This window comes from Solanum verrucosum, unplaced genomic scaffold, assembly GCF_900185275.1.
Source record: "Solanum verrucosum unplaced genomic scaffold, falcon-dt-bn FXZP01000257.1, whole genome shotgun sequence".
Taxonomy (NCBI): domain Eukaryota; kingdom Viridiplantae; phylum Streptophyta; class Magnoliopsida; order Solanales; family Solanaceae; genus Solanum; species Solanum verrucosum.
In genome coordinates, this window is record NW_026020539.1 from 765,444 (window position 1) to 783,105 (window position 17,662).

At 35.9% G+C, this 17,662-nt stretch overlaps 1 protein-coding gene across 1 annotated transcript; it reads right to left on the reverse strand.

The window, feature by feature from the left end:
• Positions 1-13,621: 13,621 nt before the first annotated feature.
• LOC125809977 (uncharacterized) lies at positions 13,622-15,431 on the reverse strand. The gene is made up of 4 exons (XM_049489503.1): positions 15,117-15,431; positions 15,001-15,054; positions 14,817-14,912; positions 13,622-13,972 (listed from the first exon to the last, which is right to left on the reverse strand). The coding sequence occupies exons 1-4, from the start codon at positions 15,429-15,431 to the stop codon at positions 13,622-13,624; spliced, it is 816 nt and encodes a 271-aa protein (XP_049345460.1).
• Positions 15,432-17,662: the final 2,231 nt, after the last annotated feature.

A 17,662-nucleotide genomic window follows, 5' to 3' on the forward strand; every position in this document is an offset into this window, starting at 1 on the left:
TTCAATTATCTATCTAACCATTAGTTATGGTACACATAATTCATTTTTTGCTAAGAGTTATGACCATCTGAAGTTGACCCATCAATATTTTTCAACTAACGGGCTGCTGACCCTCATCTACAGTCAGACCTACGTACCGTGGATTGAATGACGGTCCGTGCTGGTCGACCGTAGTTTGTGTTAGAGGCTAGGTAAGGGAAGTCTCGATCCACGGACACAGACCACGGACCGTGGTCTGATCTACGGACCGTGAGTCTGTCCGTGAGTCGGGACTTATCCAAATTTTCTGACTGAGTTCTGGGGAAGTTTTCTTTCACGAACCACGGACCTGCAGGACGGACCGTGAGTCCATCTACGATCCGTGGATGGTGTCCGTGAGTGCCACCTGTAACACCAGAAATCTGAAATCTCTATTTTCGGATACGGGGTGTTACAAAATTAGTCAACCTAAACTAGTTAATATTGTATCCAATTGATATCCATCTAGAAAACTTAAGTGTAACTATGTATACAGTTGTCCTATAAAAGGAATCTCAAAATATTTTATTTTTTACAATGTTTATGATGTGTTTTTCAAAATTAAAAATCCAATATAATCCAATTTGTATACACTTAGTATCTAACTTGAAAATTTAAGACAGAGGCTAAAAATAAAAATGTATGAAGTTGGTATTCAACTGAATGTGGAAAGAATAAATCTAATAATGTAAAATAGTGCATATTATTTATTGTTGTAAAAACTGTATCAAAAATAAATATACATCAGCTAAAAATTTAAAAACGTGTAATAATTAAAAGTCTAAGCTACAATCAACTATCTCAAAAAAATTCATGGTCTTCGTGTAGGATAATTGGTAGTATCCGGAGCATGTTCTTTTGCTACACGCGGTCCATCAAATTTGCTCGCAACAACTCCAGTTACTTCACTCTCAATAATTGCGCCATCAACATTCCTGCTTTTTTCATACTGCCATAGGATTGTGGCGTATATACCTTTGACGATGGTACTTAGCATCGATATTAATGGGATCCATAACAAAAACTCTATTGCTAATATATTCAGTGCATAGACATGTGTACATACCACAATCACTGAAACAACATTGAAGAAAAAAAAATTTGAGAAAAAAAATGAATTAATTATTATGAACAAATCACAAAAAGATAGAAATACATATATATATTTTATCCCCATTTCACCAACTTCAATCGGAAAACAATTTAAATACAATTGTGGAAAATCATACTAGATTTATACAAACTTCATGCCAATGCACAAACATATTAATACTAAATCATACCAACTATATAGTATATCAATTTCATGTCAAAAATATACTCAATCTGATCATATACAACTTTACTGTGCTTTGTTCTTCTTGGGAGTGGTAACACTCTTGTTCGCCGAATTTGCATTCATGTTGGTCAGCGGCGTTTGAGTCAAGATGTTAAAAGATGGAGCCTCACTTTCAACATTAAAAACCCCTTCTAAAGAATCCGGAACTCTTTCTAAGTGTATGCTGATGTTTTTGATTCTTCTACATGTTTTTTGTCAATCTAAACTCTTTATTCTTTGTATTTTTTAGAAGATTTGTCCTTCTTTTGAGTGTGCAAATAAGAGGATTGAAGATGATGAGAGAGAAAGATTTACTATTTCTTATTTTGAATGTACAAAGAAAAAGAATGATGATGATGAAAGAGAAAGATCTACCATTTGAGTAAAGGTTGAACGTGTGGGTGGGGGTACTGGTTTGGCGTGTGAGTAAGAAAGACACATGTTAGTGGAGGTGGGTGGTTGATGTGCGAACATTAAAAAATCCCTAAAAAGTTGTAATATTACGCGTGAAAGGTAAAAGAATCCCTAAGAAGGTGTAATAGATAATTACCATTGATTCTCTCTTATTAATTTTACTTATCTCACCTATTAATTATATATAATTATAAAAGACTAATTATTTAATAAATTGGAATTAATTGATTTATAAATAAGAAATGATATGTTATAACTTGCAATTAAAATGTTATAAGTAGTATTATTTTAAAAGTAGATCTAAAACCTGTAATATTACTCCTTAAGTAGATGTGTGGGGTGATTTTTCCTATAATATATATTATGTAAAAAAGTTTAGTAAGTAAGAAACTTGAAATAACGTAATGACAATTATTTTGAAAAAGACGACAATAAGTAATAGTAGTAATGTTGATAAAAAAAATATAATTTTAAAAATAGTGAAGATGATGATCATACAACTAATAAAAATTAATGTAATAGTGATAATAGTGTCTAAAAGATAATTACGATAGCGTTAGTAATAAATCGAAATAGTCGTGAAATACAAAATATTTGACTTATCAATATTTTGAAAGCTCAATAGAATGAGTTATAAGAAAGAAAAGACGAGATTGGGTGTCAACAACTTGCTCTTCTTTGATCAGAAACGATGAAAGGGTTTTCGGGCAAAGAAGTTGACTTAGTAGCCGAATTTGTCTTGGCCAATAAATATAGGTAGGGGAAGAGTTTGACAAAAGTGACACTAGAGGATTTTTAGCGTCGAGGTATCATGTAAAGAGTTAATTGAGTTGAGATGTAGAGGTGGTTATGAAATAGGTGATATTTTGCCTCGAGGGTTCATGTAAAGAGTTAATTTAGCCTCGAGGGATCACGTGTTCGTGGAACGTCGGTGTAGATGAGTTCGAGAGTAGATCATTGACCCTTCCTAGCGAGTTTGATATTCCTCTTCAACAAATTTGCCCCAGTTCACTGCTAAGAGATAGTTCCACGTTGTGTTGCATCTTTGGTTGATTTAGATTGTTTTTCTTGAAACTCATGTTAAATTTGTCATCAAAGTTACGGATAAAACTAGAGTTTAAGAATGTGTAAATGAATAAAATGGTAATATATATGTGTGAGAATAAGAATGAAGTCGTGTGACTTATGAGATGACAAAGGTGTGTGGCCAAATGTTGTCTCTAGTTATCTCTAGAGACTTGATAAATAAAGATGTCTCTGATTGTCTACTAAGACTTGATGTTGAGAGTTGAAGTCGTCTAGCTTATGATGATAGAGTCGTATGACCAATTGGTGTCTCCAGTTGTCCTCAGAAACATATTGACAAATGACGTCTTTGGTTGTTTTTCAGAGAATTGATGATGAATGATGTCTGTAAAGTTTAAGATAAAGTCGTTAAAGTAGGTAAAGTAGATTAAAGTAATTGGTAAAGTAGTGAATAAATTAAGAATTTAGCCGTTTGGATTATGCAGATGATGTGATAATGTCTCTGGTTGTCTTTGGAAACTAGAATGATAAATGAGTTCACCGGTTGTCTTCCGGGACTTGAATGGGCCTCCGGTTTTCTTCGGGGTCTTATGTCTGTAAAAAAGGTAATGTTGTGGATGACATCATAAAGTATGAGTTTAATATGTGTGTATCCTATTTTTTGGTGGATGAACCCAAATGTGTGTATATCTTATTTTAGGGTGGATAAACCCGTCTTGTCCTATTTTAGGATGGACAAACCCATGGTTCCTATTTTATGATGGATTTACCTATATCTTATATTAGGGTGGATGGACCCGTGTCCTATTTTAGGGTAGACGAACTCGTGTTCTATTTTAGGGTGGACTAACCCAATGTATCCTATTTTAGGGTGGACGAACCAATGTCCTATTTTAGGATGGACAAACCCAATATGTTTACCTATCAGGGTCATGATCGGTGTGTCGTTTATGTTTAGTCTGATGATGGTGAAAAAGTAATTGATAAGATTCAAACTTTCCAAGATGCACGGTGGGTTTACCCACTTGAAACACTATGGATCAGAGTATATATGAATTCAACTTGAGTGAAATGCAACCTTCAGTCATCAACCTTTAACTACATCTGCCTGGAAAACATTTAGGTACACATATTTATGCATAAAAACACATTTCCTTCAAAATAATAATTATAATGCTGACCATACAAATGCGAACTCTAAAAGAACTCCAAATATTTTATTGGAAAAAGAAAAAATTACAAAATATCATCACCTGGTATGGTGTCAAGCCAACAATGTTGACCGAGTATTTCAGGATGTGCTCAATTGACACTGAAGCACATGCATACCTTTATAGAGAATTTCCCACGTATTATGTTTGGAATTCCAAAGTAAAGTCTTGAACAAAAAGGAAACCAAGATCTATAATTGGTCATTGTATGGAAAGTATGGGCAAGAATATAGACATATATGACCTTCCTCAACTAGATCACCATTTGCTCGAAGTTGTCCCATCAGAATGTAGAGAAATAAATGAAGAAATGTCTGTGAAAATATCTATGGAAGATTTGCCTGCAGAGTCAAAATTAAATCCAGAACAAGAGCAGGCTTTTTCAAAAATAGTGCAAACATTTGATACTTTAAAAGTTGGAATATTCTTCGTCGATGGACCTGGGGAACTGGGAAACATATCTATGTCGTGCATTGCTTGCCAGTGTTAGGTCAAGAGGTACGATAGCTTTCACAACAACAGTCAGTGGCATAGCAGCTTCAATTTTACAAGGACATACATAACACACTCGATATTAGAGATCCTCTGCAAACAAATGAGTCAACTATGATAATATGCCAAAGCACAGTGGTGCTGCCAAATTGATTAGAAAAGCGAAAGTGATTATATAGAAGTAAGCACCAATGGCCAAGCGACAAATAATAAAAACAATCGATAGGAGCTTTAGAGACATATTGGACATCGATAAACCGTTTGGTGAGAAGGTCATGATTTTTTAGGTGATTTTCGGTAAGTGTTACCAGTAGTTCTAAAATCAACTAGCAGAAATTGTTAATGCAAGCTTTGTGAAATCATATTTCTGGCTTTTGATGGAAAAGATTCAATTTACTAGAAATATGAGAGCAAGAACAGATCAATCATTCATTGAGTTCTTACTTCGTGTGGGTAACAAAGATGAATAAACAATAAGAGACAATTTACTCCTTCTTCCAGAATAGTTGACTGTCAAGCATTGTTAGGATGCAATTTCAGAAGAATCTACAATAAAAGAGATATTTCCAAGCCTACAAGAAAAAGTTACTATGGCAAAATATGTCACCGAACGAGCTATCTTAGCAAGCATAAATGCGCATATGGATATTCTTAATGACAAGTTAATATCCCTGTTCCAGGTGAAGTCAAGATATTTAATAGCTTTGACTCAGTAGAAGTTGACACCAACAAGTATTATCAAAAAGAATATCTAAATACTTTAACACTAAACAGTCTCCTGCCACAAAGGTATTCAAAAAAAATACATTACGAATTACAATCATGAAGAGGCGGTAAAAAATCAATATGGCTTACTTTGACATATATTATTAAATTCAAGTTAGAATTAAAGGAAAATGCACCCATCATGCTGCTAAGGAGTTTAGACCATTCGAATGGCTTATGCAATGGCATCAGAATGATATGTAGAGGCTTTGCCAAGAATGTCATGCATGCACAAATATCAAGTGGTCATTGTGCAATGAAACACGTGTTTCTTCCCAGAATTCAAATTTCACAACTAGAAAATGAAGGGTATCCATTCAAATTAATTCAAAAGCAATTTCCAGTACGCCTTAACTTTACAATGACAATAAATAAATCGCAAGATGAAACTGTAACACCTCAAAAATATGAACTAAGATTGAATCATAGAGAGAGGGGCGAACCATGGAGGGGTCCACGGGTCGTGAAGAGGACCACGACCCGTCAGCCTGTCCATAGTTATGCACCCAACATAAGGTGAAAAACCACGAACAACTAGACGGTCTATGGAGCTCCACACGGGCAGTGAAGTGGAGCATAAAGGAGACACAAAACAACCATGGATACTCTGAAGGACCACTAGAGGGTCTATGGAGCTTCACACGAGCCGTGAAGTGTCTCCTGAATGAGACTTCTTAGACTTTGAGGTTTGTGTAAACTTCAAACGATCATATATTTTAGCACAAAATGAATTAGGTGGCCCATGACCTATCAAATTAAAAGTCCCAGAATACTCTTTCCAACACAACTAAGTTTGCCTAATTCCAAGCTCGGAGTAAAAAGTTATGCCTGAAATAGTGAAGCCCTATTGGGCAGAGCATCTTCACAACCCATTTGACGGACTGTGGTGCTATAGACAGCCCATGAAGCCTGTCTTGGAGTCACTTTGTCAGCTTTAAAAGTCAGGTCGCATTGGTCTTTTCTCCTATCCACTTGATACTTAAACTACGTCGATTTACTCAGTCTAAGCCTAATAATCTAGTCAGAAACTACCCAGAACCCTCATTCTCCTAAAATCATCTAACTTAGAACGAAAAGAAGAGAAAACAGGTGATAGTTTTCCCAAGAAAAAACATAGGTCTTCTTCAAATTCAACCCTTTGGATCTCTCCATAGTTTCATCACCAGGTATGTGGAATTTCACTAGTGGGTTCCTTTCACCCATTAGGTCCCTAGAATTCAATCAAATCTTCAATTTCTCATAAATTGTTCAAGCCTAGGGCTTCCAAAGACTTGGGAATTCACTGTGACTTTAGCTGCTATAGTTCCACGATTCTAAATAACATGTTTTTTGGAAAATTTACATAGTTCCATGTATAGAATTTAGAACCCTAGCTTGTATTAATTATCAGTACTCATGAATTATACTTTCTAGGCAAATCAGTCAGAAAATCATGCTTCAGAACTCGAATGCCATATCTTTCAGTATATTTACGTTGCATCTTCAGATAGCATGTCACTGTTTTGAGCTACTCAGTGTTTCAGTTGCATTTTAGCTAACACATTGTTGCACCCTATTTCGAACCGGTCGAAACAGTTCACAACATAATACAGCTGTCACTCTGTTTTTGAAAAAAATTGTTTTGTTTGTTTTAGAGTCGCCACCTAAACTTTAAGGAAAATATTAGGAAAACCATTTTTTGTATGTAAATGTAAACTCCGTTTTAATCTGCGAAACCAGTGAGATTTTGAGTAAGGGTTTTGGTTACTCGAGGGGAAGGTATTAAGCATACCTCAGAGCCTATCTCAATATAGTCCTTAAACTCAATTTAGGAAAATATAATTAGGAAAACATGTTTATTTATTTACTTTAAAATCAATGTTAAGTAAATTTTATTAGTTTAAGAAAGGAGTAAAATACAAGGTACGACATATATATGTCTATTACATAAAATTAATATTAGTATGTTTATCATACGACAAATAAATAAATGTACTAAAAAATGTGTGACAATCTTATATGTAAAAAATAAAATAAAAATATATAGAGGTGTATTATATAAATGTATCAAAAATAAATGTTGATCAAAGGATATAGAAAATTTGTTATTTTATTTATAGATAGGATTAAGACGTAAAGAAAATAAAATGAGATAATAGCCGAGTGCAAATATGTAGTAAAATAATGCGTATATTAAAGTGTAGAAATTTATATAAAAAAGGTAACATTTGTAAAAGTGATAGTAGACATGGTAAAGTGTAATCAAATAATAAGCTACGTATAGGGAAAACAAAAAAATATATAGAATTTTGTACCTTTCTGCGTATGAAATATATATGCATGTACCTTGTACTTTGAACTTGTTGGCATATCTAAAAGCTTGAAATAACATGTTAAGAAAAAAATGTTTTAGCAATATTTGATGTGGAAAGTGACAATAACAAATATATTTTTCCATAGAGGGGGTGAATTAAAGAATATAAAATAGGCTTAGCTATCGATACTTATCCTAGAGTTATATTTATTTTGTTAATAGAATATATGGGCCTACTTCCCTATTTATTTTCTAAAAAAAAAAAAGAATATTTCTAAAAGGTAATAACTCTAGCCTTATGTATTTCTAAAGAAAACTAGTTTCAAATTCATTTGGGAGTTTTAAATGAAAAAAGTTTTCCTTGACATAAGTCCTAAGTGAGATTTGATAAATAAAGCTATTTTGGTCCTTTTAAAACAACGTTTCTTCTTTCTTTTGAAGGTAGTATTTTCAAGCAGTTTTAGACTCGAACTATTGAAACTTTTAAACTCTCAAAATATAGTGGTTGGTTCCAAAAATGTATACTTTTAGATCCCACAAAATGGTGTTCAAAAACTAAGGAAAAGACTGCATATTTTACACTAAAAAATCTGTTTTGTAGAGCATATTAAAGGCTATATTTTCACCTTCCAAAAAGCCTACATTGTTCAAGTTAAAATCTGCACTTTTTATGCTAAAAACTCTTCTTGGTAGAGTGTGTGAAATTCTGCATTTTCGCACTATAAATCTGTAATTTTTTAAGCTGAAAATCTGCATTTTTTAACCTCAAAAATTTGCATTTTTTAAAGTTCAAATTACTGCCCCTCAAGGTTCTCAAAATCTGCAATTTTCAAACTAACAACTGCACTTCAAAGCTCACAAAAGGGGTTATGTTTGGGCCTCAGAAAACTTGCGTTTTTTACACTTAAATTCCTCCTCTTTTGAGCTCAAAATTCAGCATTTTCGAGCCCAAAACGCTGTACTTTTGAGAAATAAAAATGCACTTTTTGGCTGCTACTAAAGCTTCCAAATCGGCCATAAATATCTAAGAAATCTTTTCAAAAGAAGACCCCTTTGTAAAAAATATCTTTTCTGTAACTCAAAAGAAAAAGTTAAGCAAGGTAACTAGAAACTAATTAGCAAGTTTTACCCATCTTAAGCTCACAAAAGCCACAAAAAAAAAGGCGAGCAATCAAACTTTGTTGTTACTAATTGGTTTCTACGAGTCCGCTCATAGAGCAATAACCCAAGAAAAATATATAAGTAAATGAGTTAGTAACATATATGTATATATAGACAAGTCGATGTAAAAAGGAAGTGAGGAACTGAAGATTTTAGACTCTTATTCCTTATGGGCCGATAATTGTAATCCCGACTCTATGACGAAATCGATGACGAAATGTGGATGCTAAACTCGAGCGAAAACACAGCTGGTAATGCTTTTCTGATATGAGTCAGACCAGAGTCGTGTTACACCTCCAGACGCGCTTCTTTGGAGTAGCAAACTACAACTTTTACGTCAAGAATTCCAACTCTTCTTCGGACTTGGATTCAAAGCCAAAATAGAAAGACAAAAGATGAAAGGTTGTCGAACCATTGTTCTTGAAGTTTATTGTCCTTATCTTCTTTACTCTCTATTGCTTGGATATCTTCGACTCCTTGTTGGATGATTTTTGCTCGTTTTATGGATCTCTTTGCCCGTTTTTCTAATTTTTTGAATGAGGACCTAAGTCCTCCTTTAATAGGCGATTTGGGCTCCAAGAATTCAAATTTGAATTCTTGGAAACGCAACTCTCAGAGGAATAAATCAAAGAAATCATGAAGGGGAAGAAAAATTCAACCTTTTCAGGTCGATTTGAGAGGGTTGAATGACTGATGGGGCATTTTTTCAGCAGCCCGGAGTGGTCTATCTGACAGAGGGGATGGGGGATCACGTGGGGTGGTGAGGAGACGTCGATGGGAGAGGAGCCTGGAGTGTATGTGGGCGGCGATGCTAGCATAGATGGAGGAGGAGCTTGGGGGCTATGGAGAAGAAGTTTTGGGGAAGAGACCAGTCTTGGAAAGGAGAAGTCTTTTTCTGAAGAAAGAAGAAGAAGATGCAGCGTTGGGTCTAGTCTGGGAAAGGCGAAAAGTCTTTGGTTTGATCTCAAACGTCCGATCATTTGATCAGACGGTTCATAAAATAAAGGGTTTTAAAAAAGAAAATTATATATATATATATAAAGATGAATTAATTAAAGCAGTTGGATTAAATCGGATGGTTGAGATCGAATATGAAGAAGCACAATCCATGTGCTTTTTATGTGGCACGCGTGGATTGGCCGAATTAAAATTACTTGGATTGCCAAATTTGCTCAAATTAACTCCATTTAAATTATAACCTCTTCTTTATTAAATAGAAATAGTTTATTAAATTTAAAATAATAATTTTTGCAAGACTAGCTTATTTGTTAAAATTAGTGATTCTAAAAAATAAAATTAATATAAATTAGCAACTGATTAATTAATTAATTCTTCCTCATTTTGAAAAATCTCAAAAATATTTATCGCTATAATAGAAATTATATTTAATTAGAAAAATTGAGTTAAACCTTAAAAAATAATATTTATTTGACGTGAAATTATAAAATGAGAAAGTAAGTAGTAATATTTATATAATATGTTTAATTTATTTATAAAAATAGTATTTATGAAATAAATTTATCAAATAAAATAAATAATTAAAAATCTTTTTTTTCTACAAAAAATCATAGCATATATATATTTTATTATTTATATTTTTTTTATTATTATGATTAAAATTTTGGTTAAACAAATGTGGAGAGCCAAAATTGGGAGTCAACAGCTTGCCCCTTTCTTTGTCCATGGAAGAGAGTAGAGAAGACGTGGACAAAGAAACATTGACACGATTCAATTTTAGGCGACCCACTAAAATACACCTTGAGCAAAACTCGGCAAGAAATGTTAATGGAGTTATGGCCGAACTCTGGCTTCTGAGTTGCCTATATATCTCAGGTTTCATGAGAAATCAAGCAATATGTAGTTCGAGAGTGCAGGAACATAACAATTGTTATGTTAAAAAATTTACCCCAGCATCGAATTATGGTAATACTGAAATGTTTTGGTGGTGAGGTTTGAAGAGATTGGCACGAATAAAGGGACGAGATATAGTTTTAAAGAACATGAATGAGAAATGCTCCGTAGCAATTTCTACTGGAGACTTATGGTAGATGGATGATTTTTTAAAAAGAATTCCCCAGTGTCGGGTTATAATGAAGTGGGACCTGAGAGAGTTATCTGAACTTTTGAAAGTGAATCTTTGACGTAGCTAGTGTTGCTTGACATTGCACTAACTTGCCCTAGTTTGCTGCTTAGAGGGAGTTCCTCGTTGTAATGTGTTGTCCTGCAAAACATGTAAAAAGGTGAAAAGTACATGTTGTGCTCAAAAATTATAAATTGAAATTGGAATGTAAAGAGTAGAGTGTAGATGTCCAAACGATTATTGATGTCCCCGTTTTTTGTGTTATGAATGTGATGTAGGTAAAGTAACTTGTAATGTAAAGGCCCTCGACTGGCGGGGCTGTTGTAATGTAAAAGTATGTATCCGGCTGTGTAAAGGTTGTAATGTAGACCTCCGCTTGGCGGGACTGTTGTAATGTAAAAGCATGTATCCGGCTGTGTAAAGCTTGTAATGTAACATATTATTGTTAGCGTATGACAGTGTCGCTATGCTTGCATGCCCTAGGGCGGTGGAGCTTCAGTGACGTCGCTACGATGTTAGTCTTTGATTGGCGGAGTGTTGCTTCTTTTGCTTATATATGTGCTTCGATTGGCGGAATTTGATCAATGTTTGCTATGTATAGCCTCCGGTTGGCAGAGTTCGACGATGTTTGCTATGTACAGCCTCCGATCGGTGGAGTTATTGATGAGGTTACATTACAAACTCCAATTGGTGGAGTTATTTTGACAGAAAGCTAACTATCTTATTTTCCTACGAGGATCCTCTTTTCTTCACTATTTGAAATGGATCTCGAGCGTACCTGCAAAAAATGAAATGTTATTAGATATAAGATGCGAGTTGAAGTACATTCGGGAAATAAAGTAGGAAAAGTGTATTTTGGCTTATGATTGTAGAAGTCGAATGGCGCCTCTGGTTGTGCCCCGAGACTTGATGTTATTTTCTTGATTCTTGTGTTCCTGCACTCAAAGAAAATTATTTAGTTTGGGAGGGGGTGTTGATTTGTATCGACTCGCAAACTGAAACCTCGTCACTGGAATATTTCGACGTCTTCTTAGCCTGCACATAGTTTCTTAACCTAGAGACTTGGTAGATGGAATAGTAGAAAAATCTTTTGAAAAGAATTAGCTTGTTTTTTCTTTCTACAAAATAAGTATATTACTTATATATTAAGTATATATATATATATGTCTGCACATAGTTTCTTAACCTAGAGACTTGGTAGATGGAATAGTAGAAAAATCTTTTGAAAAGAATTAGCTTGTTTTTTCTTTCTACAAAATAAGTATATTACTTATATATTAAGTATATATATATATATGTATATATGTAGTAATTCTCCCGCATTTTTTAGATTATGACATGTTTCGAAGTCCATCGAGCTTTCCATTTTATTGACTATATCCAACATAGTCTTCTTGTAGATTTTACCCTCATGATGAAGCTTGACGAGCTCTTTTGTAGACACTGCGACGATTGAGATTCTTCATATTCTGAGGTTATGCTAACTATGAGGAAGTGTTTCCTAAGGGTAAGAAAAAATTGGAAATTATGTAGTGCATTGATCGAGCCTGACTCAGGTTGCCTACATATTCCTAAAGTAGGAATTAGATCGTAATGTAGTTCGAATACAAGTGGGAGAAATAGAAGTATGCAATGCAATGACCAAGCTTAACTCAAGCTGCCTACGTATCCAAATGGAATCAGGTCGTAACGTAGTTCAATTACAATAGAAGACTGAAAAATATGAAGGAAAAGTAGGAAACTTGTGATGCAATGACCGAGCCTGACTCAGGCTGCCTACGTATCCAAGTGGAATCAGGTCGTAACGTAGTTCGAATACAATGAGTAAGTGAAAAAAGTATGCGAGGAAAAAGTAAGAAACATCCAATGCAATGACCGAGCCTGACTCAGGTTGCCTACGTATCCAAGCGGAATCAGGTCAGGACGTAGTTCAAATACAATATGGGAGAGTGAAAAATATGAAATACAATGACCGGGCCTGACTCAGGCAGCCTACGTATCTAAGCGGAATCAGGTCAGGATGTAGTTCAAATACAAAGGAAAGTGAAAAATATGAAATGCAAGGGACCAAATCTGACAAGGATTGCCTACGTATCCCACCGAGGGAATTCGATCGAGCGTAATTCTGAATACATGGAAATGATGATATTAGGTTTTCTAAGGGAGACAGCATCCAATATGGGTTGCCTACGTACCCCACCGTGGGAAGTCAAGTCTAGACGTAGTTCTGTTACATCAAAAATGCAAAAGTACAAGAAATAAGCACTAATCTTGAGGTCTTCAGATGTAGTATTTCTTGATGGCGTCTAAATTGATTGGCTTTGTGCTCACTCTGACGTCCATTTCTGCTAAGATTACCGCTCTTCCAGAGAGTACTCTATGAACCATGTACGGTCCTTGCCAATTTGGTACAAATTTCCCTTTGGCTTCTTCTTGGTGAAGAAAGATCTTCGTCAATACTAACTGCCCCGATGTGAACTATCGAGGTTTAACTTTCTTGTTGAATGCTTTGGTCATTCTGTTTTGATAGAGTTGTCCATGACAAACCGCGTCCATCCTCTTTTCATCGATGAGCATCAACTGTTCATGCCTGCTACGTATCCATTATGCATCATCCAGACCAACCTCTTGGATAATCTTTAAAGATGGTATTTCTACCTTGACAAGTATTACTGCCTCCGAACCATAGACCAACATATAAGGAGTTGCCCCAGTTGATGTTCTGATTGTGGTGCGATAACCGAGTAAATCATATGGTAGCTTCTCATGTCATTGCATGTGACTGTCTACTGTTTTCCTTAAAATCTTCTTGATATTCTTATTTGCAGCCTCAACTGCCCCATTCATCTGTGGACGGTAAACCGTGGAATTTCGATGAGAAATCTTGAACCTTTGACAAGAAGATCATTGTTGAGGTTGGCTGCATTATCGGTTATGATTGATTCTGGAATTCCAAATCGACAAACTATGTTGTTGCGAACAAAGTCTGCCACTACCTTCTTAGTCACTGCCTTGTATGTCGAAGCTTCGACCCATTTTGTGAAATAATCGATAGCCACCATGATGAAACGATGTCTATTTGACGCGGGAGGCTCTATGGGTCCAAAAACATCCATGCCCCAAGCAGCAAATGGCCTAGGGGAACCCATCACATTGATCTCATTCGGTGGAACCCATATAAGATCTCCATGCACCTGACATTGATGACACTTTTGCACATATCGGATGCTATCTCTCTCTATGGTCATCCAAAAGTTTCCACTCTTAAAATCTTATTTGCTAAAGTGAACCCATTCATGCGAGGTCCACATGTTCCTGCATGTATTTCTTCCAAAATCCTTGTCGCTTCTGCGGCGTCGACACACCTCAGCAATCCCAAATCCGAAGTTCTCCTATATAGGATTTCTCCGTTAAGGAAGAAATGATTGGCCATCCTCCTCAAAATCCGTTTTTGCTTGCTTGTAGCATTTTCAGGATATTCTTGTGCTCTATCAATCTTCTGATGTCATAGTACCATGGTTTTCCATCCAGTTCCTTATCTACATGAAAACAGTATGCATGTTTATCATGTATCTCTATATCGATAGGTTTGATGTAATTCTTGTCTGGGTGTTGAATCATCAAGGACAATGTTGCCAAAGCATCGGCAAACTCATTTTGAGCTCAAGGGACATGCTTGAACTCAATCCTTGTGAATCTCATACTCAACTCTTTTATGTAATGCAAATAAGGAAGGATCTTGACATTCTTAGTGGTCCATTCTCCTTGCACTTGATGAACCAACAAGTCGGAGTCTCCTATCACCAAGAGTTCTTTGATATTCATGTCTATGGCCATTTTGAGTCCGAGAATACAAGTTTCATATTCCACCATGTTATTGGTACAGTAGAACCTAATCTTGGCTGAGATTGGGTAATACTAACCTGTTTTCGAAATTAAAACTACTCATATTCCAACTCCTATAGAGTTTGATGCCCCATCAAAGAACATTCTCCATCTATCATACAATTCTGATATATCTACTCCTAGAAACAATACCTCTTCATCAGGGAAGTAGGTCATGAGTGGCTTGTAATCCTGGTACACCGGATTTTCTGCGAGGTGATCAGCCAAGGCTTGTCCTTTGATGGCCTTCTGTGTCACATACATAATATCAAACTCGCTCAATAAAATTTGTCACTTTGCCAATTTACCCGTAGGCATGGGCTTCTGAAAGACGTACTTTAGTGGATCCATTCTTGAGATCACATACGTGGTGTATGCAGACAGGCAATGCCTAAATTTTTGTGCAATCCAAGTCAAAGCACAACATGTTCGTTCCAACAAGGTGTATCTTGCCTCGTATGGTGTGAACTTCTTGCTCAAATAGTATATAGCTTGCTCTCTTCTACCCGTCTCATCATGCTGCCCCAATACACATCCAAATGCATTATCCATGACAAATAGATACAATAACAACGGCTTTCCAGGCTCTGGTGGGACCAATACTGGTGGGTTGGACAAGTATTCTTTGATTCTATCGAAAGCCCTTTGGCATTCCTCGGTCCATTTTGTGGTAGCATCCTTCTTCAGTAACTTGAATATGGGTTCACAGATCACTATGGATTGAGCTATGAACCGACTGATGTAATTCAGTCTTCCCAAGAAACTCATTGTCACGACCCGAGAGCACCCCCTTAGTCGTAACCGGCGTACTCGACCTCTTGGAGGTCTAATACAAGCCTCTTAGCATTCATTCATCGCATAACACTAAAAATCATAAGGAATTAAAAACTTTCTTTACCAAGAAAACATTTCATTAAAAAAAAAAATAGCAAGCGGAAGCCTTTCTAAACTTTATACATGATATCTCAAAACCATCTAATACTTTAGAGTACAAAATTCGGGACCAATCCCATACACAACTTAAACAATACTAAAAAGACATAAACGAACATATGGGGTATTGTCCTCGAATATATGAGGACTCACCAAGTCTTAATCTTCAACACTTAGAAACCTATCAAATAGCCATGACATGTCACCATCTCTAAATCCCTACACTTTAGTCAAAAAGGGAAAGAAAGGGGTTAGCACAATTAAGTACTAAGTATGGAAGCCATGCAAAAACATGCTAAAAGGGACGTTTATTGGAGAAACATGTTTTAATGCCATTTGGTAAAACTTAATGAAAAAAATACAAGTATAAGAGTCACAATATCCAACCATAACCAACATACAAGTCATTAACCACTTTAGCACATACTCCACACATAACCCATTCCTTCACCTTAAACCATCCACCTCAAGTAACCCTTGGACAACACTTTGTGCGATGTATGGATAGCGTCCCATACCACCATCAACACTAAAGCATTATCCTAAGGCCACCAAATGTGAACTTACCACTTATCATGCTTCATATCACAAGCCATCATGCACAACTAGTACCAATGTACAACACATGAACATAATTGACAAGTAAGCTTTTTCATCATTTCTTGACCTCTATCTCAAGTTACCCAAAGCCACACTTAAGTGAAACATGAAGTGACCGCCCATACAATCTCTTCATATACACCTAAGTGTTCCTAAGGGTTACCATAGATAAGGAAATTTACCATTACAATATAACATACTAAGTCAATGTTCACATATAAAACCATAGCCAACCGTATACATACTCAACATATATTCATATACAACCCATGCTTAACTTTAAAGGAACACATGTCATTTCATTACCATAGGACCTCTACCTAATATAACCTTAAGACACACTTGAGTAAGACAAGAAGTGACCGCCCATACAACCTCTTCAAGCACACTTAAGTGTTCCTCAAGATTACCTTAGATAAGGACATTTCCTTTACAACATAACATCAATAGACCAACATTCTTTAAGAAACCATTTTTTTTGGAGACATTCAAGCACATAAGGGGACTTTCACATAATAGTCGTTAGACTTAAGGAACTCACCTTAGTATCTTCAAAGCCTACTCGTGCCATGTGTAGATAGCATCCCATACTACTACCTACACGTTGTAGAACCTATCCAATAACTAGAGTGCGCATCCCACATGATGGGAATAGGCATAACCGACATAGACCATACTAGCTAGGTATGGAATCCGGAGTCTATCCTACTCCGTGGAGGTTGTTCTACTTGCCAAAGGTAGAACTAGTAAACAACCCATGTAGGCACATGGTTTAGGGGATGTCCAAGGAAGTTCATTGTGCCTAATCTCATACTCAACTAGGCCACCTTCTTAACCACATCCACTCGGTGCTAGCCTTGTTTCCCATAGAGTATTCAATCACATATGTACTTAGAGAAGGTTCCTTTTCTAGTTCAACCAACTCATAGTACCTCTTCCCAAGAAAGGCCCCATTTCTTAGTCATGACGAATCAAGGTTCATAAGGATAGCTCATTAAATCCCCCTGGAAGGGTGCCTTAGGCCTACCGATTTTTCATTAAGGGTGCCTTAAGCCTGCCGGTCCAAGGTTCATCATTTCACACATGAGAAGGGCTACCACCATTAGGTCTACTGATTTCATGGTTTTACATTTACTTAGGAAAGCTAGACTTATGAAAGGGCACCATTTCTTAGTTTAGTCGATTCAAGTCTTGGCCTAGAATTCCTCTTTTAGCATTTATAGAAAGGGCACCATTTCTTAGTTCTGCCCATTTCACACATTCATGCATTCAAGACTTTAAGTAACAAGGAGGGACACTTTAGTCTACCAACCAAGTCACAACATTTTCATTTAAGGATACTTCATAATCCAACATCATTTCATATATACATCATGAGAAATCATACTTTAACTCACAATGCTATCCACTTTACATAGGATCATCACAAGATCACATAAAACTCATTCACATCATACCTTCACATA